The sequence below is a fragment of the Tiliqua scincoides genome, chromosome 1 (genome assembly GCF_035046505.1).
Source record: "Tiliqua scincoides isolate rTilSci1 chromosome 1, rTilSci1.hap2, whole genome shotgun sequence".
Taxonomy (NCBI): Eukaryota; Metazoa; Chordata; class Lepidosauria; order Squamata; family Scincidae; genus Tiliqua; species Tiliqua scincoides.
The window spans coordinates 297,043,973-297,058,722 of NC_089821.1; the positions used below are offsets into that span (position 1 = coordinate 297,043,973).

At 41.4% G+C, this 14,750-nt stretch overlaps 1 protein-coding gene across 2 annotated transcripts in view; it reads left to right on the plus strand.

Moving 5' to 3' along the window:
* The window catches only part of VRK1 (VRK serine/threonine kinase 1), a 42,322-nt gene that overhangs the window by 12,180 nt on the left and 15,392 nt on the right, over positions 1 to 14,750 (plus strand). For both annotated transcript variants that reach the window (XM_066612230.1, XM_066612229.1), the window contains 8 exons: positions 1,715 to 1,876; positions 4,565 to 4,620; positions 7,507 to 7,576; positions 8,670 to 8,757; positions 10,627 to 10,735; positions 10,866 to 10,958; positions 12,470 to 12,602; positions 13,734 to 13,854. In XM_066612230.1, coding sequence (XP_066468327.1) covers positions 1,720 to 1,876; positions 4,565 to 4,620; positions 7,507 to 7,576; positions 8,670 to 8,757; positions 10,627 to 10,735; positions 10,866 to 10,958; positions 12,470 to 12,602; positions 13,734 to 13,854 — 827 coding nt within the window. In that variant the 5' untranslated portion in view covers positions 1,715 to 1,719. The remainder of the gene's footprint in view (positions 1 to 1,714; positions 1,877 to 4,564; positions 4,621 to 7,506; positions 7,577 to 8,669; positions 8,758 to 10,626; positions 10,736 to 10,865; positions 10,959 to 12,469; positions 12,603 to 13,733; positions 13,855 to 14,750) is intronic.

Consider the following 14,750-nt stretch of genomic DNA (forward strand, 5'->3'; position numbering starts at 1 on the left):
ATCTATTTTTTCCTTTTTTTTATCCACTGATTTTTTTTTAATCTACTAGTGGTTCTGGAACGGAACCCTAGTGGATAACAAGACATGCCCTGTATATGCTTTTAACAGTGATAGACAATGGTGCTTACTCCTGGGCAAGTGTGGATAGGATTGCAGCCTTTGAAATGTTTGGGGAATTTTTTTTTTATACATATCAGCAACTAACTGCTTGGAGGCCGAATCCTATCTAACTTTACAGCACCGATGCAACCTCAATGCAGCCCCAAGGTAATTGAACAAATGTTCCCTTACCTTGAGGAGACCTCCATGACTATCCCTCTACAGCAGGATGCAATGCCTGCCCCCTTGGCACAGCTACATTGGTGCTGAAAATTTGGATAGGATATGGTCCCGGGAGGGTTAGGAGGGTTCTTCTTTATTTTCAGTAAATTTTAAAACTTATATTTATTGTAAACTTTTAACTTACTGAATTAAAGGCACAGTCCTGACTGTGCCTTGAGCTAGTGCAAGTCCCTTGCACTATCCCAAGAGGATTGCAAACATACCGTAAAACACATTTGCACCTCCTCTAGAGTCGGGACGCGTACAGAGGCTGAATCCAGCCTCTGCACCAACTCTGATTGGAAGGTTGCATTGGCCGAGCTCAGCCGACAAAAGGGTCTTGTGTGGGCTGGGAGGAGGTGGGAGGGAGGATCCCAACCCCATTCCCTGAGCAGCACTGAGCGACTGCAAGCTGCTCCACTCTCCCTGGATTTATGCCACTTCCTGAGGAGACCCATTGGGGCTGCGGTGGCTTTCCTGGGAAGAGTTTCCTCTTACCTCCGGCTGAGTCACTTTGTGCCCCATCTTGAGCTGGATATAGCGCAGGCCTCCTGGCCAGCCTGGTCCAGTGCAAGATAGGATTGCACTGCACTTTGATTTGGTTTTGTCATATAGGGGTGTTAATTTTCCCTGCTTGATGATGTCTCTGATGGCCGTATCATCACTTCCAGATTGATAGCATCACTTCTCAACAGATTCAACAGTATTTATATACCGCTTTTCAACTAAAAGTTCACAAAGCGGTTTACAGAGAAAAAAACAAATAACTAAATGGCTCCCTGTCCCAAAAGGGCTCACAATCTAAAAAGATGCAAATGAATACCAGCAGAAGCCACTAGAACAGACAGTGCTGGGGTGAGGTGGGCCAGTTACTCTCCCTCTGCTAAAAAGAGGAGCACCCACTTGAAAAAGTGCCTCTTACCCAATTAGCAGGGGTTAAATTAATTAGCAGATTGTCATTCTAAAAAGTGGGTCCCAATGCTAAAAAGTTTGAGAACCACTGTCTTAGACTATGAAAGAACAGGCATGAGCAGATCTATTATAAAAAGGCCTAGTTAGATGGTGGTGTGTATCTGGATTAACATGAGCGGTAATGATTGTATGTCATGTCAGTTGATGTACAGCTAAGGACTAGGTTCTGACAATTCAAATGAGGAGAAGGCAAACTTGATCAGGGAGAAATATTCACAACCCGAAGCATCAAGGTTGTGGAATCAGGATATGATGCTCATTTTAGTCCTTGGTTTTTTGAAGGGTCGGGTTATGCTGAAGAATGGGAAGTAACAAGAAGCATGTTAAAAATAATGAAAAAATAAAATGAGCAAAAAGTACAATGATGTATGGAATCATACTGATCTTTTTACTGTTGGTGTGTTATGTTTTTGTTTTTTAGTGAATATGCCTAAAGCAAAGAAGGCAGCTGGGAAAAGAGGTCCTCCAAAGCGGAAACTTGCAGAAGAATTTTTGCCTGGAGAAGTTTTTACTGATCTAGCCAAGAAAACTTGGAAACTTGGCCCAGTTATAGGCAAAGGTGGTTTTGGGTGCCTATATCTTGGTAAGATTGCTTTAAAAAAAACTGATGGGTGGATTGAAGGATGGATTTTTTTTTATTTATTTGAAGAATTTTAATACCGCTTTTCTAATAACCCAAAGCGGTGTACAACAAAAATGAATGCATTGAAATAAAAACGTCAGAGTAAAATATTAAAATAAAAACAATCTAAAAAATAACAATAAAAGAGCAGATAAAATAATGTGTAGCAGTGTCAAAGTTATGGGGCCCTAGAGAGTACTCTCTCCCCAAAGGCCGGCTAAACAGTTAGCAAGACTGTTCTGGAATCCTGTTTTATAGGGAAGCCTGTCTATTGCTTATAAACCTTTTTTACTACAGGTTACTCATCTGCATCTCAGTTGAGTTGTCATAGTTCAAAACATAGCCATGGCTCTCCTTATGTGTTTTACTTTTTCCCTCTTTTTTTTTAATAATAATAATAATAATAATACAGGTATTTATATACCGCCTTTCTTGGTCTTTATTCAAGACTTATTCAATGTGGTTTACATAGGCAGGCTTATTAAATCCCCGTAGGGATTTTTACAATTTGAAAGAATGTTCTATCTTTCAAGAAACCACAACATTCAGGTGTTACTTTCTTGATCTGGTTTCACATTCTGGCCTCCATCCTCCCACGCTCAGAGCAGATGGAATAACTCGGCTCAGCTTGTCAGCTGCTTCAAGGTCGCACGGTGCCAGTGGCCTCGAACTGGCGACCTTCGGATGTTATCTTCAGGCAAATGGAGGCTCTACCCTCTAGACCAGACCTCCTGCCCTATTTTTGTCGCATAGTTTGAAAAAACCACAATTGCCCAGGGCTGGATATACAGTGGGCCCTCAGTATCCACAGCAGATCTGTTCCAGGACCCCCTGCAGCTACCGAATTTGGCGGATAATGAAATCCACGGGGGGGGGAGGGATGTGGTGCCGCAATTACGTACTAGGGGGCTGTGCCTGGCCCTCCAGAGGTTGTGTGTTGCCTTCTGGCCTCCTTGAAATACCTCTGGATGCAACTGGAAGACAATTTTGATTCACCCTGGTAAATTGGAAGTGCCTTCCTTCCCATCGCAACTGGGAGGCCTTCTGAGGTGTGGATGAGTTTCCTGCGCCTCAGAATACTTTCTAGGTGTGACCAGAAGCAACAGCTAGTCACATCTAGGGGGTCTTCTGAGCCCTTCCAGCCATGGGCTCAGCATTTGTGGCTGTTCAAATCAGAAGATGCCGCGCCCATGGATAAGGAGGGCCCACTGTAATGGGGAACTGCGGTTAGATCAGAAGTGAAAGCAGAAGCTTCACTCTCCTCCCCCCATGTGCAAAGGAGGAGGTGGAGTGCAACAAGAAGGCTATTCTCATAAACACAAACCATGGTTTGTTTGTTGTTGCACTGGGCCCAGTTTTATTCCATCTTGTCATCTCCAAAGACTGTTACCTTCTATTTCTAAGCTGCTGCTGCTGATCCCAGTCATGTGATTCCTTTTTGGAAAATGCTTAATGAGCTGAAAAATAAATAAATGAATTTTGTGGTATTCAGCCTCTTAATATTAAAAAGTAAATGGTAGACTTTCTGGAATTGAGAGCTCTTCTGTGGGTTGGTGACCAGCCTACCAATGCAAGATATGCCATAGGAGGTATGTCGAACTTTCTAGGATGAGTTTGGTTTGGCTGTTTGATGCCACTGTTAGAATGCTGCCTGTGCAAAATCCTGCTCTGTTCAGATTAGCAGTCATTGAAGCAGGGTGCAGCGCAGTCCCTCTCTGGTTTACAGAAGTCATTCAGGTAGATGCCATGATGTTGGTGACTCATAAAAGTGCTGGAAGCAGCAGCCATCTGGACATTCCTTGAGTCACTTCACATTATACTTTTAACATGTGCATGCAAAATGGTTTGTGTGTGCAAGTAAAAACAAAACATGAAGTGGAACAGATTTGTTTATCAACATGTCTTGTACAGGTATACGGATTAGGGAGGCAAGATTGACCAAGGAACCTTGCCATGTAGATATGCCTAGTGTGCAACATAAGAACATAAGAAGAGCCCCACTGGATCAGGCCACAGGCCCATCTAGTCCAGCTTCCTGTATCTCACAGCGGCCCACCAAATGCCCCAGGGAGCACACCAGATAACAAGAGACCTCATCCTGGTGCCCTCCCTTGCATCTGGCATTCTGACATAACCCATTTCTAAAATCAGGAGGTTGCGCATACACATCATGGCTTGTACCCCATAATGGATTTTTCCTCCAGAAACTTGTCCAATCCCCTTTTAAAGGCGTCCAGGCTAGACGCCATCACCACATCCTGTGGCAAGGATTTCCACAGACCGACCACACGCTGAGTAAAGAAATATTTTCTTTTGTCCTAACTCTCCCAACACTCAATTTTAGTGGATGTCCCCTGGTTCCATTGGTGCTAAACTTCAGATTTTGTTACTATGAATGCCTCTGGCATGCTTGATTTTTTTTCCTCTGCGTATATAGCAGCTTACCAAAGGGGGCATCTTTCCCTTGGGCAATTAGTAACTAAGGGGAGGCTTGACCTGGTCTGGGATCATGGCAGAAACAAAAGCCTTCCATCTTACTCAGTGCAGGGTCTCCATGGCTATTGTCTAGGTAGGGAAAAACTTTAGGATTGCTATCGATATATTAAGAAGATAGTTTTTTTTCATAAGCAACCCTTTATATTTTGACAGCTGATGTTAATTCTTCAAAATCAGTCACCAGTGATGCACCATATGTTATAAAAGTGGTAAGTTTTTTATTTTGAACTAGTCCATATCTGAACAGTGCAATACTAAAGCTAGAGTTTGCTTGTTGATTTAGAATGTTATGGGAAAGGCAGAAGGAATCTTCAGCTTGTCCATTTGCAGCAGGTCTTTGAAAGTTTATAAAGAGATAATTCTTCAGCACCTTCTTATTCTTCCCTTCTTTCCCCCTGCCTCCATTTCTCTCCTTATCCTCTGTTGTTTCCCTTTTGTCGACATTTAGATGGTGAGCCCCCTCATGTCAAGGATTAGTCCTCTCGGAAAAGCCTCCTATACATGGATGGTTTTATATATAAAAATAAAAAATTATTTAGTTCCATGAATTGTGAGCGCATTAAGATACATTTAGTTAATTTGAAAACTTGCTTTGAATTCTGCCGACTTACAAGCACTTCTTGTTTTTCTAAATTGTTCTCTTGTTGAAATGACTAAACAGTTATCCCTAAAATGTATGCTTACCCTTATTGCCTATAGTGTGGTTCCCAAAATTCTAGAGGGAATTTGGGAGCCTTTTAAGTATTTGCAGCGGTGCCATGACCAAAGCATTTCATGATGTGTCTGGGGGATAATGCTGGCCATCCAGAGGGTGTGGGGGGCTCGCACCCCCTCTGTGAATCTCCTGCTACTCAGAAAGACTCCTCAATCTAAGCACAAACCACTTGCGGTTTGCGACTACAAACTGGCGAGCAATTAACTTTTAACTGGAGCTATATTTTCAGCCAAACTAGGGCCTGTAGCATTTGCCCTGCTCACTGACTTGCTTTTTTATGTGCCAAGTCACAGGCAAAGGGCTGTTGAAGCCCTCTCCTGGTGTGAACGGCCACAAAGCCTTCTACAGAGCCTTTCCTTTTGAATGAAAACACTCAGCATATGTGCCACCTTTTGAAAAAGGCAGTTTTCATGCTAGGAATCACTAGAAAAGGGACTGATGATACAGCTGTCAGTATTACAATGCCTGTATACAAATCTGTGGTGCAGTCATATTTGGAAAACCTTGTACAGTTGGCTCAAAAAAGATACTGTAGATCTGGAAAAGGTGGAAAAAAGACAACCCAAACAATCAAGGGGAAAGGACCTAGAGGAGAGGCTAAAGCCTTAGGATATTTTTAGTTTCGAAAACGTACTACTACTCACGGCAGGAGCAGGGTGGGGAGGGTTAAGCATTGTAAAAGGTGTTCAGATAGTGGATAAAGAAGGTTCCCCCCCTTTTGTGGTTCAAGGATCTGGGGTCATACCATTAAATTGTTTGTGCCAGCGTGTTTAGGACAGATAAGAGAAAATACTTCATATAGTTAATTTATGGAATTCAGTAACACAAGAGATGATGGCTACTAGCTTAAGTGGCTTTAGAAGGGGATTAAGACCACTTTTCATCCTCCATGATTTAGTTTCTTTTAGTGGCTATTAGCTGTGATGGTTATGCAGAACCTCTAGATTTAGAGGTAACATACCACTATATTTCATTTGTGGGATAGCAAATGAAGAGGAGGAGAGCAAAAGTAGCAGGAGAGGGCTGTTGCCTTCAAGCTCTGCCTGTGGTCTTCCCCAAGGCATCTACTGTCAGGTAGAAGAAGGACGCTGATCTTGATGAATCTTCTGGCTTGATCCAAAAAGGGTTGGCCTCTCTTGCTGTTTGCAATATTAGAAAAGGGTCAATGAGCCTCAGAAGCAGCTTCCAAGAAACTGACTAAGGTGTATTGTCGAGCAGCGGTCTACAAATCGTGGCCAGCGGTCTATCTGCAAAAATTATCTCTGGCACAGTGTGGAGGCGGCAAAGCCTTACTGGTCCATACTGCAGCCTCCGTTCTTTGTTCCCAAGCTTTGCATAGAGTCTTGCTGGGCAGCTGCTTCTGCAGTACATTGCTCCAGAAGACTCTGTGCATGGATTCCGGGGGGGGGGGGGTGACCAGCATGACTCTGTGCAAAGATTGGGCTCAAAGTACGGAGGCTTCAGTGTAGAATAGTACGTCTTCGCCAGTGCCACTCTGTGTGCAAGATAGTTTTGCAGGCACTTTGGATCTGGCCCACGGGGCATGGTTTGGTAACCCCTGTTTGAGAGGGAGGGGGAGTGAACACATGCGTGGGGTTGTAACTTGAGATTAAGAGCTATTTTAGGAAGCTGGATTTGTCTGCTATACCTCTATTTGCCCATCTCTAAACTATAATATATAACACATTTTGACAATATTGGAGAAACCTGTTGTTCAGACATGCCAAATTATTAGGTGCTGTTTAGTGTGGTAACTTGGTGTCATGTGAATTTGCCTCTATCTGGCTGCCATTTATTTATACAGTTATAGACACTTTGAATCGATTAAGTTTACGTTTGCAAAAAGTCTATACATCATGTCTGACTAGTAAGTGTACTGAAAAGCATTAATGCATAGTTCATATCGGTGATGTATGTGTGGTTTTAAAAGGATGCTGATATAAACATTTTATTTATATAGCACATCAGTACTTTGTGGCCTCCTTTTAGTATATAGCCCTAATGGAGATAAATTGTGTTAATAAATGAACGTCTCTGACTACATAGAATAGACAACTTGAAAATATAAATGTCTCTTAGAGATGGGGACCCCAGATGTAGCCATGCTCAATACTTGTTTACTTTTGAATATACCTGTGTCAGGATTGAGTTGCTGTAGGTTAAATCAAGTTCATCTGTGCAAAATAATCTGGGCACTCGTGTGTGTGTGTGTGTTTGTGTGTGTGTGTGTGTGTGTGTGTGTGTGTGTGTGTGTGTGTGTGTAGGATATACTAGAAGTTGTGTTTGAACTGCTTTGAACAGCAGAAAGGATTCCCATTAAAACAGAACAAAATCAAAAATTGTGGTGATAGCTTATTTTCTTTTAAAACAATTTTTCAAGGAGCCCAGTGACAATGGACCCCTCTTTACTGAATTAAAGTTCTACACCCGAGCTGCGAAACCGGAGCTAAGTAAGTAGTTATTGGCAGTTTTGATTCAACATAACTTTCCTTAATTATTTTCAAAATGAATAATAATGTAAATGTGGGGAGAAGTATAAGTGATGTATTGCTTGACGCTTGATGGCCAACTAGAACATAGTGAACTCTTAGTGGTTACTTTAAGGGAATTCTTAATTGTAACTGGAAGTTTTGTTTTGTTTTTTTGTAACAATGCTTTGTTGAGTTGTTATTAAAGCTAATTGTTTATAAGAGAGGACCTACTGAACTGGAACACTTGTCTTTTTTTATGCTATAAGGTCACAGCCCACTGAGGTTGCAAGCGCTATTTTCCAAAATGGAAAATGGAATTTTAATGGTAAAAGGTGACTGTTGAAAAGGAGGGGGGAAGCCAATTGTAATTAAATAACATTCTGCATTTGCTCAGAGGTGAGGTGTCTTTGTTGTTACTTTCTTATGAAGTCTGTTGTAGCAGGCAAGAGTTCTTGCTAAAAACATAGAAGGAAATGCATATATGAAATACATAAGCAATCAAGGGCACAATGCAGCCAAAATTAAGCATATCCCTTTCATTTCAACGGAGAGAGGTGTGAACAAATGCCTGACTCTCTGTTGAATCTCAAAAGTGTCTAATGTTGACTAGATCAGTGCTTTTCTGGTGAGGGGGGGGAGCGAGGAGGGCACAAAGCAGATCAGCATAGCTTTTATAGGACTGCTTTCCCACTTCCCTTTCTTGCTGTCTCATAGCCTCATGTGAGGCTTGGCTCACAGCCAAGTTCTACGGCATGATTTGGGAGAAGCAGGAAATCAGAGGGTTTATGCCACGGACTGGCATACAGACTACGTACGGACTACGAGCTGATGGCTCGTTGACTAGCACCAGTTCATAGACTACAGTTTAAGTAGCACTGGGCTAGAAGATCATCCTTTTTGTGCCTTAGTTGCAACTGTTTAATAACAACTAATAAGAAATGTTTTAACTACTGTTTTAACTATTATACTGTGTATAGTAACCCTATTTTCTGTCTTCTTATAATCTTCTGGTAAAAATCACTTTGCAGAAAACAATAATGTTGCATAACTGAAAACTTTTTCTGTTTTTCAGTTAAGAAATGGGTTTCTTCTCATAAACTGAAATACTTAGGTGTACCAAGGTACTGGGGTTCTGGCTTGCATCAAAGGAATGGTAAAAGGTACAAACATCTTCTTTTAGAATGTGCAGAACTTATCATATCCACAGGTCCTGACAATGACTGTTACAAACTCCCTTCATTCTGTAAAACGAGTATTAGCCTTTATTGAGCTACCTTTGGCATCATGTTGGGAAATTTCTTACTCAGAACATTATCACTATGAAAGTACTGTGTAGGAGAATTAAATATTGCCATCTGAAAATATGTACATGAACATATCTTTTCTATCTTTAAGTAAATGCTTTAAGTAAAAATCTTTAGGGCGCAATCCTAACCCCTTTTGTCAGTGCTTTCTAGCACAGGCATAGCGGTGCCAATGGGACATGTGCTGCATCCTGTAGTTGCGTGTCACTCATGGAGGCTTCCTCAAAGTAAGGGAATGTTTGTTCCCTTATCTCGGAGCTGCATTGCCCTTATGTCAGTGCTGGAAAGCACTGACATAAGAGGTTAGGATTGCGCCCTTAATGATCTAAGTAAATAAAGTATCTTTAAGTAAATGCTATTGATTAAATATTAGAGGTACGTTCTATGTGCTTGAATTATGATACTGCCATTTGTTAGATGAATCCTGGTGATTTTAGCATAGTTTGTTCCATCTTTGGTGAAACTGATTTTAAAAATTGATTAAAAAATTATGGACTTCAGGAGATACATGTCAAGTTACATATGTATGAATTTGAGAGGAGTTTTTCGTGTTCAACTAATGCAGGTTGAACTCTTAAGCTATGATTCAAAGATGCTTGTAGGACATTCAAAACCTGGGTACACTCTAGACTTTCCTGATATTCCTTGCTAACTACACCATCTTATGTTAAAATTCTCTCCTGAACATTTGTCAAAGTTGAGGAGCAATTTGTCAGAATTGTTGGGCTGTGGATGGAAAGATGTAAACAGATGGACTCTGTAGTGGCATCAGAATATTTAATCACATTTTAAAATATTTTATTCATTCAACAGAAAGTGATTAAGAGCCCAATTCTGAGCTCTGTGCTCCGGCTTACTGGTGCTGGGCTAGCTCCAGCACTGGACTGGCACTAAATCTTGAAAACGTGCCACTGGTGGAAAGCCAGTGCTCCACTGCTCAGTGGTCGCCTGAACCACCAGGTGGTGGAGAGGTAGATGGGGGTGTGGAGGGAAGTGGGGAGGAGGCGTTCCAGGGTGGGGGAAGATGGGGGAGGGTGGGGAGAGGGCGGAGAGGAGGCGTTCCAGGGGAGGGAGTAGGGTGGGACCAGTGGAGCTCAGCTGTGTCGAGCTGCACAACCCAACATGGAACTCTTTCACTCTGTGGCAGCTCCAAACTGCCGTAGAATCCAGTAGCCTCATCGCGGGGCAACTTTCTTTACTCAGGGGAAGGGGATGCAAGTCTCCTTCTCCCGAGGAGGTGACGGTGACTGCCTGGGGCGTGCGGGATGCCTCCATAGCCATTGTTGGCACCGCAGCAGCCCTGCACTCTCGGCAGCTGAAGATTGGGCGGTAAATCTGTAAAAGAGCAGTGATATATAATTCTTGTTTTCAATGGAAGCAGTTGGGAAAAAACCACAAGGTAAACCCACAAGCATTGTAGCTTTTTCTTCTTTAGTTCCCCCCCCCCTTTTTTTTTTTTTTGGAAAAGCAGGCAGATTCCATTACAAACTGCTTTTTAAACTCCAGTTTTAAAAAGCAACTGTCAGGACAGCAAGAGATGGAAAGGACGGAGATAACCGCTGTTCCAGAGAAAATAGAAAAAGGATTTAATATATATAACTCCTTAAAGTTAGGGGGAAAAAGAGCTTGTTGGATTGTGGGCAAAATTACCTTGTTGTGCGAATTATGTTTTTGTGTGCGCGCATGAATTTTCTTAAAGGCCATGTCCATTTCTTTTGAAATCAGCTATAGATTTATGGTAATGGACAGATTTGGAAAAGATCTCCAGAAGATTTTTGAAGAGAGTGGAAAGCGTTTTCCGCGCAAAACAGTTTTACAGTTGGGCTTGAGAATAGTAAGTTAATTCTGTATTTTTAAAACTCTCTTTGTTTTAAAGTAAGTTTATAAAGAGTAGAGGCCCTCTACTGGTTGGAGTTGAGCATTTTTTCCCCCCTAACATTGTGTTGTGTAATGCTTTTGTTTAGCTTGATGTTTTGGAATATGTTCATGAACATGAATATGTACATGGAGACATCAAGGCCTCAAATCTTCTCCTGAGCTACAAGGTTCCACATCAGGTAATTTCCAGCCTTTCTTTTCTTCAGTGTTTAATCTATTGTTTTAAAGAAAATGGAACTACAGTGAACCTCAGCAGAAAGCTTGCCTTTATGAATGTGTACAGCATTAATATTTCTGCTTGACATTTATATCTAGTTAATGTTGTACATTTTTTATTCACTTTGCTGGCAGTTGATCAAATTGGCTATTCTGCCCTGAATAATATTCAAGAGAATGCTTGCAATACAAAACGAATTTCAAATAGCTATTTGGGGGTGGAAGTTTAAAATTATATAGTACACCGGTGAATTACGTTTGCCTGTCTGCTTTGTCAATTTTTTATTTCCTTTGTTTGAAGAATCCATCAAGCATAAGTGTTCTGTTACTTGGAAAACCTGATTTTTAACATGTTGATTATTCAAATCAATTGGTTTACAGAAATATCTGTAGCTGTCTAATTTTGTTATTATTATTATTTTACATCTTTAGCGTTTTGGCAAATGCTTATATGAAGTCCGTAATTTTTCTGTGTTTGAGTGCTTTATATCAGAGTGACTAAGTGAATTCTAATACTTTGAAGTAGCCCAGGAGATTAACCGGTCTTGCAGCAAGCCCACAAAATGTAGTAGTCCAGAAAAAGTGTTACAAGTCTGACTGCTTACCTGTCTATGAACAATATAGTATATATTGCAGAAGTCATTGGAAAGGCACTTTGACCTCTGTAACTGGCCAAAGTGTCTCTGGGTAACTGCAACATTTCTATCCAAGCAAGGGAGGATCAGCTTTGCTGGGTATTAAATACCTGTTTACATTTCACCATTTTGTCCAGGAAGGAATTGATCTCCTTCTTCTACTTTCCCCTTCATTTCTCTTATCAATTGTAGCTTATGAATCTGAGGGCAGGGCCTTTGTCTCATTTTCAGTTATGTATAGAATCTGCCACCAGCTCTGATTTTTAACTGAGATGAGCTGCTTTAGAAAACCATATTTATCTGAAAAATATAATACAATAATTAAAAATTAATGACGATTCCTATGTGTCTCTTATACTATGATTCTGGTTTTTAAAGAGACAGTATGTATTTTTCATGCAACTTGGTTTCTTAATGCAAGTGATTTAAGGGATTGTCAAGCATAATTTTGACTTGTATGCAGTTTTTTCTTTATTCACTGACTTTAAAATCTATCCCTCTGCATGAGATGTGCAGTGAAGTTCTTTGAAGGCTAGGCTTGCTCTAGATAAAAATATAGTGTAGACTTGCTATAACCTGGTTTATTCCTTTATAAGAAGTGTTTTACTTTGATGTAGTGTTAAATCCAAGTAATGTTGTTCCTATATGTCAGAGACCCTGAAAGGAATGACTAGTTTTACTAGAGTCTAGATATTGGAAGCTATGTTTAACTCGTCTTTGAAGACAGATGGCTGATTTCTGAGAATGATGATGATATTCTGAGAGTCTGTATAAATATTAAAAATGTTATCTTAATATGGCTCCTTTTAATCTTGTTGGTGCGTTTGAAATTTCAATAGGTGTACCTGGTAGATTATGGCCTTGCGTATCGATACTGCCCAGATGGCACTCACAAGTTGTACAAAGAAGATCCCAAACGATGTCATGATGGAACTCTTGAATATACTAGTATTGATGCACACAAGGGGGTGGGTAAGTAATTCATTGTGTTTCTTATAGCTAGTTATGGTGAATATTAATGGATCATGAACACTTGACCATGTTGAAATCCTAGTCTGAGGTAACTTGTTTGCATGGTGTAGGCTTCCTCATGAGGAAGCCGCTTGAACCATTCACTAAAGACGGTATGCCATGTCTCCAAAACTGGACGTGATAGGGCAAAATGGATGCCATTTCAGGAATCAGCACCCCAAATATACCCAGGAATCGGTGTAACGTTTAAGGAAGCAAAATGTGTGTTGGCCTGTGTTATGGGGTAAAGGGTGCTGGAACATCTTGTCTTACTTCCAGGAAGAGAAAGTCGTTAAAATGTAGTGTCAGGTGGAGACTTGTCAGTGCAGTGTACATAATAATAATTTGGAAATCTCAGAAGACTAATAATGGCAATGAAGTTAGAAAAGTGTCTACTCGGAGAGCATGTTAACACTGTCCCTCAAACTTTATGTAAGCTCCTACTTACCTTACCTATTTACCTGAGCTCCTAAACTTAGTGAGGCCAGGATTTGTAGATCTACTTTAGGGAACCCAAGGATGTCTTGGAACTTTGGTTACTCAAAACAGCGATATTGCCCTCCTACCCCCTCCACTGCCACTGAGGACAGTCTCAAAAGCAATTTGTGATGTGGCATGGGATTTGTTGTTCTGGAAAAAAAGTCAAGAATCCCACTGGGCATGTGCAAGCCCCTGAAGGTTCCTAAAGTAGCTGTTTGGATTCCAGCCACAGTCATCTCTGACCCCACTTAGAAACCTCATTAATTACACACCTCTCTTCCCAGCATCGCTTAATCTCTCACCAGGCGAAACAGCGGCAGAGGACGCTCCAGTCTTCTCTTTTCAGTGATGACAATAGAGTTGTGCCCCATGCCTGGGACGTGCCGAGCCTTGACCGTTTATAGGCTTATGACCAATAATACCATGTAAAATTCTTTGGACGTTCTGTGCTGATGTTCTACATCGCCTCAGGACAGCATCGGTTTTGAAAAAAATACTGTAGTGTTTTCTTATTAGCTTTCTTTTTCTTTTTTCCTCAATGGATACAGTTTTTAGCTATAAGGTCTGATCTTTGAATCTGCTATGTTGTGAGTTTTAATGCTCTGTTTGTAGCTCCATCAAGGCGTGGTGATTTGGAAATTCTGGGTTACTGCATGATCAGTTGGCTCTGCGGCAACTTGCCTTGGGAGGACAACCTGAAAGACCCCAATTATGTCAAGGAGTCAAAAATTAGGTAAATCATGAGTACTTTAAAAAAAAAAAAAGTTTGGCATATTTTAAAATAGCCATCTTTTGTTTCTGTGTAAGTGTTTAAGTGAGCTTTGGTCTGAGGTGTTTCTAATTCAAATCCAAAATCTTGGTCAGATCTAATTTTAAGATTTCACAGGCCCCATGGAAGTGAGATTACCATATTTTTGATGACCGGCTTTGGTTGAAAAATCCTTATTTCAAAGTGTTTGATGCAGTTGGGTATTAATACAATGAACCTTCAATTTAACCGATTAATGAGGGGAAGCGGTGTCCATTAATGTTGAAACTCCATTCAATCTGGACACTCTTTATTATGCCTGCCCTAGAAAGCATCCTCTGTGGTGCCACCTCTGCTCCATTCTCCACCATGGCACTCTGGCAATGAAGACAGTTCTCTCTAAAGTAGGTAAAGTGGGGGCAGTGGCGATCCTGGAGCCTGTGTCATTCAGGGTCAGGATTGCAAAATGCCCACCCCACTCCATTGGTCACATCCAGAGTCCTTCTGAGGGCTGGAGAGGCAGCAGGAGATAGTGGGTGTGGGTGCCCCCATGCCACCTGGGAGTATTAGCACCCTTGGACCTCCGCTACATAAGCCACTGGGTTGTGGAGGGTGGGGGGTTTGAAGGTTGGTGCTGATGCTGTCCTTTCTGCACTTTGAGCAGGAGAGTTCCTCAGGAAGTGGAACTCACTTTTTGAGAAACTCTCCATTCCTGAAGAGGCCATAGGAGTGGAGAAAAGTCTCCATTCGTAGGGTGCCCTGCTCAAGGGCAAAAAGGAGAGCATCAGTACCAAGAGTGTCCTGGAAAGTAGGTAAGATTGCCCTTCTAACACTTGAGTACCTTACAAAGCTCCCTTGACGTTCCCTGGGCAGCTCTTTAA